At 55.8% G+C, this 14979-nt stretch overlaps 1 protein-coding gene across 10 annotated transcripts in view; it reads right to left on the bottom strand.

Moving 5' to 3' along the window:
- Window positions 1–5809: 5809 nt before the first annotated feature.
- KCNQ2 (potassium voltage-gated channel subfamily Q member 2) overlaps window positions 5810–14979 on the bottom strand; it is a 36392-nt gene continuing 27222 nt past the window's right edge. For 6 of the 10 annotated variants that reach the window (XM_049777128.1, XM_049777132.1, XM_049777129.1 and 3 more), the window contains 5 exons: window positions 14347–14452; window positions 14021–14152; window positions 11418–11525; window positions 8162–8285; window positions 5810–7633 (listed from right to left, as the gene is read on the bottom strand). In XM_049777128.1, coding sequence (XP_049633085.1) covers window positions 6926–7633; window positions 8162–8285; window positions 11418–11525; window positions 14021–14152; window positions 14347–14452 — 1178 coding nt within the window. In that variant the 3' untranslated portion in view covers window positions 5810–6925. The remainder of the gene's footprint in view (window positions 7634–8161; window positions 8286–11417; window positions 11526–14020; window positions 14153–14346; window positions 14453–14979) is intronic. The other 4 variants (XM_049777137.1, XM_049777135.1, XM_049777134.1 and 1 more) reach the window with 1 other exon arrangement.

Below are 14979 nucleotides of genomic sequence, written 5' to 3' on the forward strand. Positions count from 1 at the left end.
CAGCCTGGACTGGGGGTGCTTTTCTGGGCTGCAGCTCAGGGTGCAGTCCTCAGGAAGGTTCAGGGCACGGGTGGGTGCCACCCCCCAACACCCAGGGCTGGTCAGCCCAGCCAGGACAATAAATCTTGGCCCCTGGGAGCAGAGGACGTGTCTGCAGCGCCACCTGGTGGAGACCCAGGTGTTGCCAGTCTAGGGAGCCAAACGTTCTGGGGCCTCAGAGGTAGCCTGGACCCTCCTTCTCCTTGCATTGTGGGGTTGCCTGCACCCCAGGTCAGCCTAGGCCAGGTCCATAGCTCTCAGGCCTAGGTCTGTCCTGGATCCCAGGATAGAGGGGCAGACAAGCAGCTGCAACTCTCTTGGCTACTCTCCACACTGAGGCTGTGGGCATCAACCTGTTCTTACCACCCAGTGCTCCAGGCTCTGGGGTGTCCTGTAACAGGACCAGAACCCCTATCTGTCCACCTTGATCCCCTTGCAAGGAGCCTCTGCGCTCCACATTCCAGCCCCAGCCCCCTACCAGAGCCCCCCCCCCCAACTCTCATGCAGGGCCCCCACCCTGCTCTCAGATCCTCCTTTCAAGTAAGGCACTTACTCCCATAGTCCCTTTTCCTGCCAGGATTTGCAAGAAGACTCAGAGAGGGAAGAAGCTGGCCTTGACCAGCCAGGTCATGTCAGGCTTTGGAAGTTTTGGGCAACTCCTGGTGGCCCTCAGGGGTTACTCCTGGCTCTGTGCTTAGAAATCACTTCTGGCAGACTTGAAGGGGGGGCATATGGGAAGGCCAGGATTGATCCTGGGTCAGCTGCATGCAAGGCAAACGCCCTCCCTGCTGTGCTATTGCTCTGGTCTCTTCTGTAAAACATCTGACCAGTAAGCTGGAATAAATACCAGAGGTCTGTAAGAGGAGCCCGTGGCATTCTTAAGCAGAGTTTCTCGCCTTTTCTAGCAGACCTTTGTTGTGAACAATTCCAAGATTCTTTTTTTTTTTTTTTTTTTTTTTTTTTTTGTTTTTGGGCCACACCCGGCAGTGCTCAGGGGTTACTCCTGGCTGTCTGCTCAGAAATAGCTCCTGGCAGGCACGGGGGACCATATGGGACACCGGGATTCGAACCAACCACCTTTTGGTCCTGGATCGGCTGCTTGCAAGGCAAACGCCGCTGTGCTATCTCTCCGGGCCCCAATTCCAAGATTCTTGTCCAGGCAGGCCAGCTAGATATGGGAGCTGGGCACACTGCAGACAGGGCACAGGGACCTGCCTCTGAGTGCAGCTGCACAACCCACGGGGCGTCTGCATTTCAAGCCCATTTCCTGGTGTTTCGGTTTGATTTCTTTTGTCTCACCTTTAGACTTAGCTCTGTCTGTGATCAATGTAGCCCAAGGAATGCAAGACTGGCCGCCAGGAGCACTGGACTTCTGTGCTATGTGTTAAGAAGTACCAAGGCAGTGTCAGAAGTAATAGCACAGCAGTAGGGCGAAACGCTGCTAACTAAGGATGGACCCATTTCAACCCCCAGCATCCTATATGGACGTCCCCTGAGCCTGCCAGGAGCTATTTCTGGGTGCAGAGCCAGGAGTAATTTCAGAGTGCAGCTGGGTTTGTATCAAAACCAAAAACTTGGGGAAGAGGGATATTTGGCACATTGGTGATGGGAATGTTGCACTGGTGAAGGGGGGGTGTTCCTTACATGACTGAAACCCAACTACAATCATATTTGTAATCAAAGTGTTTAAATAAAGATATTAATTAAAAAAAAAAGAGGGGCCGGAAAGATAGCATGGAGGTAAAGGCTTTTTGCCTTGCATGTAGAGGATAGTGGTTCGAATCCCGGCATCCCATTTGGTCCCCTGAGCCTGCCAGGAGCGATTTCTGAGCATAGAGCCTGGAGTAACCCCTGAGCGCTGCCGGGTGTGACCCAAAAACCAAAAAAAAAAAAAAAAAAAAAAAAGTACCAAGGGGAGCCAGAGCAATAGCACAGTGGGTAGGATGGTTTCCTTATACATGGAACCTGGGTTCGATTCCTAGCATCCCATAGAGCCCTGAGCTTGCCAGGAGTGATTCCTGAGCACAGAGCCAGGAGTAACTCCTGGGTCCTGCTGGGTGTGGACCAAAACTCCCCCAAAAGTGCCAAGGGTGGCACCAGGGAGTAGCAAAGCTTCATTACCCCTAGGTGAGCTGTTTCTATAGTTAAAACATAGTTCACCTTTGGGGGGACATTTGGTCTGTCCCTTGATGTCCCTGTTTAGCAGGAAATGGCCAGATCTGAGGCAGACCCTGTTTCTTTTGGACAACAAACAGCATGGGCTAAAATAAATGGCATGAAAGAAAGAGAAAAGTGCTTTTCCATAGGCAGGAAATCTCTTGGAGGAGGGATAAAAGCTTTTATCAGAGGAGGCAGCCAGTTTATTTTTATTTATTTATTTATTTATTTTTGGTTTTTGGGTCACACCTGGTAGTGCTCAGGGATTAATTACTCCTGGCTCTGTGCTCAGAAGTCGTTCCTGGCAGGTTCGGGGGACCATATGGGATACAGGGATTCTTTTTGGTTTTTGGGTCACACCTGGCAGCGTTCAGGGGTCACTCCTGGCTCTACACTCAGTAATCACCCCGGCAGGCACAGGGGACCATATGGGATGCCAGGATTCAAACCACCATCCTTCTGCATGCAAGGCAAATGTCTTACCTCCATGCTATCTCTCCGGCCCCTCTCTGTTTCCAATTCTGAGCCCCGCCGACTTCACCCTTCCCTCTGCTGCCATGTCCACCTCCCCGAGTTCAGGGAACAATTGTCTTGCTCTCTAGGCTCCCTGTGTTGTGTAGAAGGTGGGTTGTCTGTCCCCAGATGCAGATACATGCACCCACAAGCACCCATATGCTCATCACATTCCACACCTCTGAATGCCCAGGATGTTTGGGGTTCAAAGGCCCCAGGCTGGGGGTGAAGCCTGAGGGTTCCAGAGAAGGTGGGGTCAGGGTGCTCATTCCACTTCTGTCGGGGAGCTTTGTGCAGGGGTGCTGAACCTTTCCCACAAGGCCACAGGAGGCTGCTGGTCCCTGGCCCCTTGGTGGGGTCAGCTACAGTGCTCATTCTCCCCAAACCTGAGAGTGAGAGACACTTCAGCCTTCACTCAGCCACGTACCCAGGTTGAATCTTTCTTTTAAATTTTTTGTTTTTGTGCCACGCCCATTGATGCTCAGGGGTTACTCCTGGCTATCCATTGAGAAATCTCTCTTGGCTTGGGGGGACTATATGGGACGCTAGGGGATTGAACTGTGGTCCATCCTAGGCTAGCGCTTGCAAGGCAGATGTGTTACCTCCAGCACCACCACTCTGGCCCCCCAGATTGAACCTTTCTGAATGAACCTCCCCACTGCATCTGAGAAGTCATAGGAGTTCTGCTTGGAGGTAGTGCCCAGCTCAGCCCCACCCTCAGGCTCTAGTCAGAGCCCCCCCCCCCAACTGCAGGAGTTCCTGGTGGGCAGCAGCTGCAGGCATGGAGACCCAGTAGCCTGCAGTGACCTCTTGGCAGAGGCTCAGGGCACAAGTGGGGGAGACATAATCCATTGGGCAACCCCAGGGCCCACAGGCTGAGCCCAGTGCTGTGTTAACCCTGGCCCAGAGATGGAACTTTCTAGAAGACACAGAGTCCACATGGTAGGTGTGGCTGCAGTACAGAAGTGGCCTGAGTCCCGCCATAGGACACTGTTCTGGGCACATGGCCACCAGCAGGCCTCTGAGTTTTCTGAGCAAAGCAGACAGTTGTTGAGGACAGAGGCAGACAGATGGGGCTGGTCCTCCCTCAGCCAGGCTTTGAGGGGCTCAGGTAGAAGCCGGGCAGCTAAATACTCCATTGGCAGATGCATGTGGGCCGAAGCGCTGGCCAGCAGCAGGCGTGGGCTTCAGAAAGCAGCTGCTGGTTAGCAGAACCTAAGTCTCACACAACCCACACACCAAGAGGGTCCCATCCTGGCCTCTCCTTGACACCCCGCTTATGGCACTCTCAGGGCCTCTGGCTCTTCCCTCTGAGATGGCAAACCCAAGTTGACTATCATTGCCCCTCTCCTGGCCACTGAGAGAGAGGAAGGAGACCAGGCTCATGCAGGTTGGTCACTGCATTTTTACTAAGTGCATAGCCCATGGGACACCCAGCCTTGTCCCCACGCTGGATCCCATCCCTCCAATCCTGGGTGAACTCGCCTGGGCCCCACAGGGAGCAAGAAGCTGACCGTGACTTCCACAGGTGGGTGCTGGCCCCGGGCATCGGTTGCCCCTGGAAAACAGGCAGTGCCGAGGCATGACCCTCAAGGAGGCCAGTCTCATGGGCAGAGGGACAGAGCGGAGCCAGTACCAAAGGCATTCGAGGGTTCTTTGGAGCATGAACAAAGTGCAGACAGCCAAGGCGATGGCACGGGGAGGGATTGCCTCGGCCACAGGGGGGGCCAGGGAATGGAGCTTTCGACCCTGGCAGTATCCACCTGGTGCCCCAGCTCCACCAGGCCCAGTCCTGGCTAGAAGTGGAGGCAGGGGCACCATGGTGACCCAGATGCCAAGGAGAGAGCAGTGACCTTGGAAAGTTTCTGCTAACAATAGACTTTAAGGCAAGAGCTTTGCGAGCCCCAGCCAGATGTGCGAACATTGTGTCTGGAATCCACATACAGCTGCATGTGGGTACAGTGGGGGGCCTGGCTAGATGTGGGTGTAGTTTGTGTGGGGTTCCCAGCTGGATGTGGGTACAGTAGGGGGCACTGCCCTCCTGGAAAACCTGGACCCAGCCAGCCCCAGCAGGGCCTTGAGACCCTTACTAGAACCCACACACAGGGCCACCTCCTTTGCATGCCCTGTCCAGTTCTTTCAAAGGGGACACCTGGCCTCTGCCCTTCTAGATTCATCAGACCCAGGAGTGGCGCCATCCCCCACTTCCCAACTTGGTTACTTCCAGGCCTCAGGAAGGAGGCCCAAACCCTATACCATCTTCAGGAAGCCATCCTGGTTCTACCTCACACCTTCGAGGAGCACAGGGAGCCTATCTCTGGGCTGCAGGAGCACTCCGAGGAGCTGCACACACCCCTACGTGCCCCCTGCCCCACCCAAGGGTGAGGAAGACATGCATGGGGAGGGGGCTCGGCTGCATCTTGTACCTCCAGAATGGTGCCTTTGAGACCAACTAGCACACTTCGGGTGCAGATGGCAAATCAAACGGGGGGAAGATGCTCCTGGAAGGGTGACACACCTGGACCCTACTCCTGGCCCTGATCAGAGTAGCCACAGAAGCACTGGATTCAGAGTCCCTCATGGGGATGTGAGGGACCCCCTCTGTGGACCTGGACACCACAGAGGCTGAACCGAAGGATGGAGGAATCCTACTTGGGCCAGGACTGTGCGGTGGCTGAGGAGGGAGTGGGTCACTATCTGTGGCCTCCAACTGGACACCCAGGCCACACGTGCCCCTGACCCCTAATTCTCCCAGCTCTCTACTGTAGGGCCAGAACCAGCACAAACCTATGGGGCATATGTGCAGGTGGGAAACACATGTATGTATTCGTGTGTGTATTGGCAGGAGAGCTATGAGACACGTGCTCTGGTCTGGTTATGGCCACATGCTGTGAATCTGAGGGCTTGAGAGAGCTCAGGCCACAATTCTCTAAAGCAAAGGACCCAGGGCCCCGCCTTGGGATGGGGGTGACTTTTGTCCGGGACTGGGTGGGGCCAGGAGGCGACAAAGGCCTCGAGTTGCTGGTGACTGGGCCAGACAACCCTGGCCATGGATCAGGGCTAGAGTCGGTGTCCGGGGACAGGCTTCCCTGGAGGGTGTGGGAGGACCTCGGTCCGGGTGCCCTGCCTAGGACCTCCAGTGGCTGTTGCTCCTCCCCTTGGGGTGCTTAAGTGACCCCACTTCGCTGAGTAACTAGTAGAGCCACAGCAATGACCACATGTCATGGCTGGAAGGAATCTGGCTCCAAAAACTGAGGGGTACAGGACATGGCCCTCAGCTCCTAACCATAAGAGTGGGCCTGTCTCCCTGGGGACCCTTTGGACAAGCTGCTGGCAAGGGGTGGTGGAGGGAGGGAGCTGACCAGGGCAGTAGAGGCAACTCCCAAAGGTGCCTGAACACCAGGGCTGGGACCAGCCACAGCTGCTCTGAGCTTGCCCCCAGCACCCAGGACAGTCCCTCCTGAGGACACTGTGGACTGTGGCTCACTCTCTGTCCAGCTGGGCCCCTCACAGACATGTCTGTATCTGTTCTTGCCTGTCCTTGCCCCCAACTTTTTCTTCTGCACTGTGCGGGCTGAAACCCTCAGCCAGGGGCCCAGGAGGGCAGAGCAAAGCCTGGTTCTCAGTGGAAAGTTGGTGTAGGGGGTCATAGAGACATTTCACGGGACAGTGACCTCCAGACTCTGGAGATGGTCCCACTCTAGATGTTCCCCAACCCCACTGCTATTCTACTGGCCTGGCTGTCATAATGATGTGGACATGGCCAAGGAAGCCATCCTAGATGTCCTATCTAATCCTTTTCAGAATCCTGTGGAACATGGTTGTCACCAAGAGCAAGGGGGGGATATGAGGGTTCCCCTGGACTTGGCAGTCCCAAGAATCAAGGGGTGGGAGGCTGGAAGTCTGCCCTAAAGCTCTACCCAACCACCAGCAGGAAAGGAATGGAGGACCAGATGGCCAGTTCAGGACTGTGGCCTCCAATGTAGACAGAAACCCCTGCCCTGCTCCTCAAGGGGCCAGTCCTCTGCCATCTGAAGCAACCTCTCCACCTGGCTGCCACACAGTACTGGCACTGAAGCCCCCTCTAAGAGAGAGCTTCACCGATTCCCAGCAGACAGGGGCCCATTTTGCACCCAGGGGCCTGTCTTCGTCAACCAGAAAAGGGCCCCAAATGGTCCTCACAGAAACTCTTGCATGTACAGCTGGATAAACCGCCTCATTTCCGGGCCCAGCCCACATCCCCGAAGGGACCGTCCCCAGTGGCAGAGCGAGGAGGGGGCCCACAGGGCGTGCACAGGTCCGAGTCCGTGTCCGACTCGCCCTCTGCGATGTAGGGGCGCACCTTGGCGCAGGGGGCCACAGCCGGGTAGTTGCTGGCCAGCGCATCTAGGTTCTCCTTGGACTGGGAGATGCTGAAGCCGCTGAAGGAACGTTCCAGTTCTTCGTGGTCCACGGATGGGATGGAGATGGACGTGTCACTGCCCCGCAGGCCTGCCTCAGGGCCCCGGCTGGTCGGCAAGTCCTCGTGTCGTGGGAACTCAGCACTGGCCCGCGCCCCCGCGCTGTAGGCCGACAGGGATCGCTCGTGGGCTGGTGGGGGTGGGATCCGCACTAGGGAGCCAGGGTCACCCACGGGGGAGACCCCAGGGCCCGAGCGGGTATGGCAGTGCTGCCACGAGGTGGAGGGCGGGCACTGGGCGGGCGGCGCTGAGAAGTTCTTCTGGCCCCCCGAGCTGGTGGAGCGCACGAGCTTGACAATGCAGCCGTTCCTGCCGTGGTCCCGGCTGTCCTCCGGGCTGTGATAAGGGGGGGCCGGCTCTGGCTCCTTGGCCCCAAAATAGGCCTCGGTCTCCGTGGGGGGTACGCCGGTACGCTGCATGTAAATGTTCACCAGGAAATCCAGCTTCTTCTCCATGGACAAGACCTGCAAAGGGGGGTTTGGGGTCAGCTTGCACCCAGCACTGTGATTCTTTTTATTATTTTTTAAACTTTATTGAATGATTGGTTTCTGGACCACACCTAGTGGCGCTCAGGGATTATTCCTGGCTCTGCACTCAGGAATCGCCCCTGAAACTCTGGGGGATCATATGGGATGCTGGGAATCAAACCGGGGTCCTCCTGGATCAGCTGCATGCAAGGCAAATGCCCTACCGCTGTGCTATCTCTCTGACCCCCATTTTTTAAGAAACATTTTGGGGTTACACCAGGCAGTGCTCAGGGATTACTCTTGGCTCTGGTAGGCTCGGGGACCATATGGGGGGCTGGGAATCAAAACCAGGTCCATCACAGGTCGGCCCCATGCAAGGCAAACGCCCTACACACTGGGCCATCTCTCCGGCCCCAGCACTATGGTTCAAGGACTGGGAGTGCTGGCCGTGGGGCACCAGGTAAAGCCTGCTGTGGCTGGTGCTGGTCCCCATCCACCCATCAGGGCAGCCCTAGAAGGACCCACCTGCTTCTCCACCTTGCCCAGACGGCCCATCATGCTGGGGTCTTCCGGCAGCTCCGCTTCGGCAGGGCCCTTAGTGCGGTCCTTGTCTGTGAGGGCTGGGCCTCGACCCACGATCTGGTCCACTCTGCGGGGGAGAGACCCCGCCCCAGCATGAGCTCAGGAGGGCATGACTGGGCTGAGGACCCCCCCCCCAATTCTTGAGCCAGGCCATAGTCACCCAGATCCAGGCTCCCGGAGAGCCTAGAGCTCTTAGGGGAGAGCAGATGGCCAGGACAGATAGACTCCGGGCACCTGCTCACCTGCTCCGATGCCCTGGGCACTCTGTTCACTGTACCCCAGGAAAATGACACATTGAGTATATATATATATTTGGTTTTGAGCCACATCCGGCAGCGCTCAGGGGTTACTCCTGGCTCTGCACTCAGAAATCACTCCTAGCAGGCTCGGGGGACCGTATGGGATGTTGGGGATCCAACCCGGGTCGGTTGAGTGCAAGACAAATGCACTGTCATCTGTACTATTGCTCCAGCCCCGAATAAAGAGAATTTCTGAAGCCAATGTTCCCCAGCCCCCATCATCCACCCAGACCCCTCACCCGGACCCCACTTTTATTTGGGACCATGCCCTTTGGTGCTCAGGGGTCACTCCTGGCTCTGTGCACAGGAATCACTCCTGATAGGCTCAGGGGACCATACAGGATGCTGGGGATTGAACCTGGGTCAGCTGCATGCAAGGCAAATGCCCTTCCCACTGTACTATCACTCCAGCCCCTGACCCACTGACCATTTTCCCCCACGTAATGTGTCACTGAGGAAAGACTGGCTGTGCTGGGTTAGTTGAATGTCTGTGGCAGGGACCACAGAGGCAGAAGGTGGAAGCTCCATGCAGGGTGGGGGAGACAGACACCAACATGGCAGACATGACAGTAGAACAATATAGCCACCAGAGAACCCAGTGCCCTACTGCGCGCACACACACACACACACACATGCTGACCAGTGTTACACATCCATGTGTGTTTTACTACCACTTCTGCACACACATGAACACATGTGTGGCTCCCCATATGAGTGCCTGTTTGTGCTTGCACATATGAGATATGTACACACATGTGGGGATATCCATGCATGTAATCCCACCAGCGAGTAAAGATGCGCAGACATGTGTGTGAATATACCTGTGTGCTTCCAGAGAACACACACATGCACCCATGTTTCTAACATGTGCTAGCATGAACACACCAACATGTGTATCCACCAGGAGTTCAGGAATGTGCATTTCTGTGTCTCTACTGACATGGGCCCATGAGACGCAAGAATGTGGAGACCTGAGCAAATGTAATATCTGTGTCTGAGCTTTACCAAAACCGGCTGCCATCTAGATGCTGGTACAAGATGAATCTGCATAGCTGAGTGTCTGCTCCTACCGTGTGTACATGCAACATCTGTCCTGGTTTGTGTGGTCACACATGTCCGTGTGCATGTGTGTGTTACATGGGTGTCGGTGCTGAACACAGCTAAGCTGGTCTCAAATGAGCCACACACGGGCCAGAGAGACCAACAAGAAGAGAATGGTGATGGGTTGTCATCCAGGGAAGCCTGCAGGCAGAGCTGCAGGAACTTGCAGGCTCCCTGAGTTGTTAGTCAGCAGTTGGCTGCAGACTCAGGGACAGCTCTCTCATCTCTCATCACCAAGGAAGTTTGGGGTGCAGGCGTGTGGACCCGTGAGGTCATCTTTCCCCCCTGCCCATCTGCCTCCCCGTGGGTGAGGAGTCAAGGGGTGGCTTCCCCTTCTGCTGCATGAAGCAGAAGAGGGTGCAGGCTCTTGTCAACCACCTCATGCACAGAGCTTCATGCTTTCCACATGCAAGCAGGGCGGGGGCAGAGGGGTGCAGGAGAGCATCGGGCACCAGGCAGATGCCAGTGGGAAATGGGGAAGAGTGGGGTCCTATATTTCCGGGTGCACAGTCAAAGCATAGGGCTCAGTGCCTTCCCCGCTGCCACATGACGGCACCGCCTGGGTGTGCTGGGTTGGGGAGGGTACTGTGGGGCTGCTGTGGCCCCTCAAGAGTCTGTCCAGGAGGCAAGAGGCTTCCAACAGGTCACCTGCAGCAATGCCCAGAGCTGGGGATGGGTCTTCACAACATCCCTCAGAACTGGTCCTGCCAACACTACCTAGGGCTGCAGGCCCTTCTGCCTTCTCCTGCTTCCCTAGTGGGTGGAGGTCCAGTGTGCTGGGGCCCCCACACTCAGGAGGACCTGAACCCCCATAGTTCCTCAGCACATGACCCAGAGCTTTTTTGTTTGTTTGCTTCACACCCAATGGTGCTCAGGGTTATTCCTGGCTCTGCACTCAGAAATTATTCCTGGTGGGCTCAAGAAACCCTATGAGATGCCAGGAATCAAATCTGGGTTGGTCAGGTGCAAGGCAAACACCCGCCCCACTGTGCTGTCGCTCCGGCACCAGGAGCAGAGCATCTGGAGTGTGGTGTTGACCCAGAAACTGTCTGGTCCCAGGGAATGAGGCATGACCATCCATGGGACCCCTTGTTTGTTTGGCTCGGGGGACCATATGGGATGCTGGGGATCAAACCCAGGTCCGTCCTGTGTTGGCTACGTGCAAGGCAAATATCCTACTGCTGTACTATCACTCCAGAATCCACCCACCCACCCACAAACTATGTTTTGTTTTTTTTTTTTGGTTTTTTGGTTTTTGGGCCACACCCAGCGGTGCTCAGGGGTTACTTCTGGCTGTCTGCTCAGAAATAGCTCCTGGCAGGCACGGGGGACCATATGGGACACCGGGATTCGAACCAACCACCTTTGGTCCTGCATCAGCTGCTTGCAAGGCAAACGCCGCTGTGCTATCTCTCCGGGCCCATGTTTGAGGTTTTTTGTTTGTTTTGATCCACACCCAGCTGTGCTCAGGGGTTACTCCTGCTCTGTGTTCAGGAGTCACTCCTGGCAGTGCTCAGGGGACCATATAGAATGCCAAAGATCAAACCCAGGTTGGCCGCATGCAAGGCAAACCCTACCCGCTGTGCTATCACTCTGCCCCTAAGACCCTGTGTTTGATCCTGTTGGGAATGTTGGGGCTCCCCTCTTCTTGCAGAGCCTCCTGGCCCTGAGGGGCTCAGTCCAGGCACCCTGCCTGCCCCTGGGGCATCTCCTCCAAACCCTTGGCCAGGGAAGAAAAGCGGGGCTGCCGTCATGTGATCTGGGGAAAAGGAACTGGCTGTGAAACAGAAAGTCCGAACCTAGGAGAGTACTGAGGCGACTCTCTCGGAGGGGCCGTGGGTCCTTTGGTGGGGTACTTCTTGTGCCGGGGAGTTGAAGGGGGTGGGGGACCCACAATCATATCTATCCTGGCAGAGGGAACGAGAAGAGAGACACCAACAAACAAATCAGAGCAACACAGAAGGGAGGCAGCTAGGAGCCACAGGGACGGAGCTGGTTGACACGGAGACACTAAACCACCCAGGACTACTCCACCTCCCCGGTCAGCCCCGCACTCCAGGCCCAATGCCCAGGTACTAATGCCCGTGAAGAGCCATATAGGGGGCCCTGTAGACGCTGGCAGATGGCTTCCAGAAAGGGGCAACAAAGGCATGAGGACATAGGGCTCTGGGAGCAGAAACAGATCCTGAGGCAGAGCACATGTTCTGGATGTGCAAGTAACACGCTAGGCACACGCAACTTCTCAGGCAGCTTCTGAGGCCCACGTACACAGATCGCAAGCCTGCCTGTGCTCATCACAACTGGTTCACAATCACGCGGCAGTCACAGCCACGCCAGCACTCCAGCTCTTGTCTGCTCGTTTGCTCAGAGACACTCGCACACGCACATAGGTGCTTGTTCAGGCATGAATACTCACGTACTCTTTCTCACACACATATCTGATCAAATGCATATATGGTGACATGAGTGCTCAGAAGCATACCTACTTGTTCATAATTGTACACACAGGTCTGTTTGCATGAACAGTGGCATGGTTCAAATCTATGGAAGAAACTGCTCCAGTGACCTCCATATAGTCTGACCCCAGGGAAGTCTTGCTGCCCTTGTCTCTGTTCAGGAAAGTACTGACCACTTCTGGTTCACACAGCCCCACCCTGGTACCCAAGTCTAGAAGGGAAGGCACCAAATCAGGCAACTGACTTTTTCTTTTCCTTATTTTGGTCTTGGGGGCACAACTGGCAGCGGTCAGGGCTTACCCCTGGCTCTGCACTAAGAAATCACGCCTGGCAGGCTTGGGGACCATATGGAATGCCAGGGATCGAACCTGGGACAGCTGCGTGGAAGACAAATAAATGCCCTCCCACTGTGCTATCGCTCCTGCCCCCAACTGACTTTCTGAGTGAAGACATGGCTCCTGACAGAAACAAGCTGGACCAACCCCAGGACACTCCTGTGCAAATCAGATACCTCGGTGGTCACATGTGAGGGTCTGGCCAGGTGTCAGCCCTGTGACCTCTGAGCAATAGAGCACGCGTGCCTGAGATGGAAGCTAGTGCACGCAAGCATACAGGGAGTTATGCACATGTGGTAGTGTTTGGTGCATACAATACTCAAGTGGTTTTGCACACGTATACTTATGTGTGTGTGTGGAGCATGACATGTGTGCGTGTGTGTGGTGTGATACATGTGAGCACATGTACTATATGCGCACACAAGTGGGAGGTCTGGGACGTACACGTCTGGACTCACGCCCCCTATGTGGGAATGAGTTTGTCTCAGCTCTACGTGCCATCACATGTTCTGCCATATGACAAGAATTCCTGATTCTAATAGGCTCACTAGTGTTTTACACACATAAGGCAGGTGCAAGACAACAAACCAACCATGAGGATGGAGAGGGGTGAGCAGGGCCATGTTGGCATATGGGAGGTTGGAGGCTGGACAAGGCCCTTCCAGGAAGAAAGGAAGGAGGAAGGAAGGAAGGAAGGAAGGAAGGAAGGAAGGAAGGAAGGAAGGAAGGAGGGAGGGAAGGAAGGAAGGAAGGAAGGAAGGAAGGAAGGAAGGAAGGAAGGAAGGAAGGAAGGAAGGAAGGAAGGAAGGAAGGAAGGAAGGAGGGAGGGAAGGAGGGAGGGAGGGAGGGAAGGAAGGAAGGAAGGAAGGAAGGAAGGAGGGAGGGAGGGAAGGAAGGAAGGAAGGAGGGAAGGAGGGAAGGAAGGAAGGAGGGAAGGAGGGAAGGAAGGAGGGAAGAAGGGAGGGAAGGAGAGAAGGAAGGAAAGGGGGAAGGAAGGAATGATGGAAGGAAGGAAAGAAAGGTGAGGACACGTGTAAATGGGGACTTTGTGGGTGCCAGCCCCTCTCATTCCTCAGCACAAGGTCCACCTACTGACACTAACACACATGACAACATGCACACACATGCATGCATGGTAGCAGCACACGATGTGTGTGGGCACGAACCATGATGTTTAGAGATGCCTGTCCTGCACTCATGTAGACAGCAGAGACCTGTGTGCGTGCATGCATTCAGAGAGACACTCACAGAGTCATAGTTTCCCTGGATCACACACATGCACACGATATCCATGCCTCCCCCCACAGCAAGTGAACAGACACAGACACACCAGTCCAGTGCAGCATGGGCAGGGGAAGACAGAAGACAGAACAACTGGGGACACAGACAGACCCCAGGGGACACACAGGGATACACACAGGGGACGGTCACAGGTGCTGTGTGGGGAGGTGTGGAGAGGGTGGCCCGGGGGGCACCGTGCCAACTGACTGCCCACTGCCCAGTTCTGCTGGGTGCCTGCAAGCCCCGGCACTGTGTCCTCCTATCCTGGTCCAAAGGGCCAGTGGGATGGACACCGTGGGTGTGACTGGGCCAGCAGGGAAGGGCTCTTGCCTGGATTGCAGATTTTTGATGCGGGCCAGCATGTCCAGATGTCCAGCCGAGTACTGCTCTATCACATCCATCACATCGTAGGGCCGCAGGCTCTCCTTGAATTTCCTCTTCGACACCAGGAAACGCATGACACTACAGGGACAGGGAGGCCTCAGCAAAGCCACATCAACCACTGGCGAGCTTGTCCCCCCCTCCTGACCCTGTCTCAGGCCTGGTTTACTCTAGCCTGGATGCCCACTCATCTGTGCCACGAGGAGTCCAGGGCCACATGGACGGTGGTAGGGAGGGGACAGCGACGGCGCCTCTGCTGCTGGCGCCTGGCTCACCACACGGCCCGGATGCTGACTTTGAGACCCGGAGTCAGGTCTTCGGTCACAAACTCGCAGTTACAGCTCCTGTCATCCACGATGTCCTCCCCGGGAAGACTGGCTTCTGGGAGGAGACATGGCTCTTAGAGAGGCCACTCGAGTCACCTGTTCCTTTGTCCCCACAAAGGTGCTCTCTGAGAGTGGAGGGGACCAGGGTCTGCCCAGCATGTGGGAGTGGCTACTCACAGGTTTCAAGGGACAGCCCTGTGGAATGGCAGATGCAGGGACTGTCCATGGCAAGAACAGGTGTCATCTGTTTCTATTAAGGCACCTGGGGGTGTACCTGCTCAGACAGGCAGGCTGCCCCTTTCCTAGGGGACGTCCAGCCAGCAGGGTGGTGGCAATCTGTTGGGACAGCCAGCCGGATGTGGGGTGGAAAGAGTCCTCATGTCAGAGGGGTGCTTGCTCTGTGACTGAAATTTTTCTTTTCCTTCTTTTTTTGTTTGTTTGTTTTGGGCCACACTTGGAGGTGTTCAGGGCTTACTCTGGGCTCTGTGCTCAGGAATCACTCATGACAGGTTTGGAGGACCACATGAGATGCTGGGGATGGAACCTGGGTCGACTGCATGCAAGGCAAACACCCTCCCTGCT

Source organism: Suncus etruscus, chromosome 7, assembly GCF_024139225.1.
Source record: "Suncus etruscus isolate mSunEtr1 chromosome 7, mSunEtr1.pri.cur, whole genome shotgun sequence".
In the NCBI taxonomy this organism is placed as follows: Eukaryota; Metazoa; Chordata; class Mammalia; order Eulipotyphla; family Soricidae; genus Suncus; species Suncus etruscus.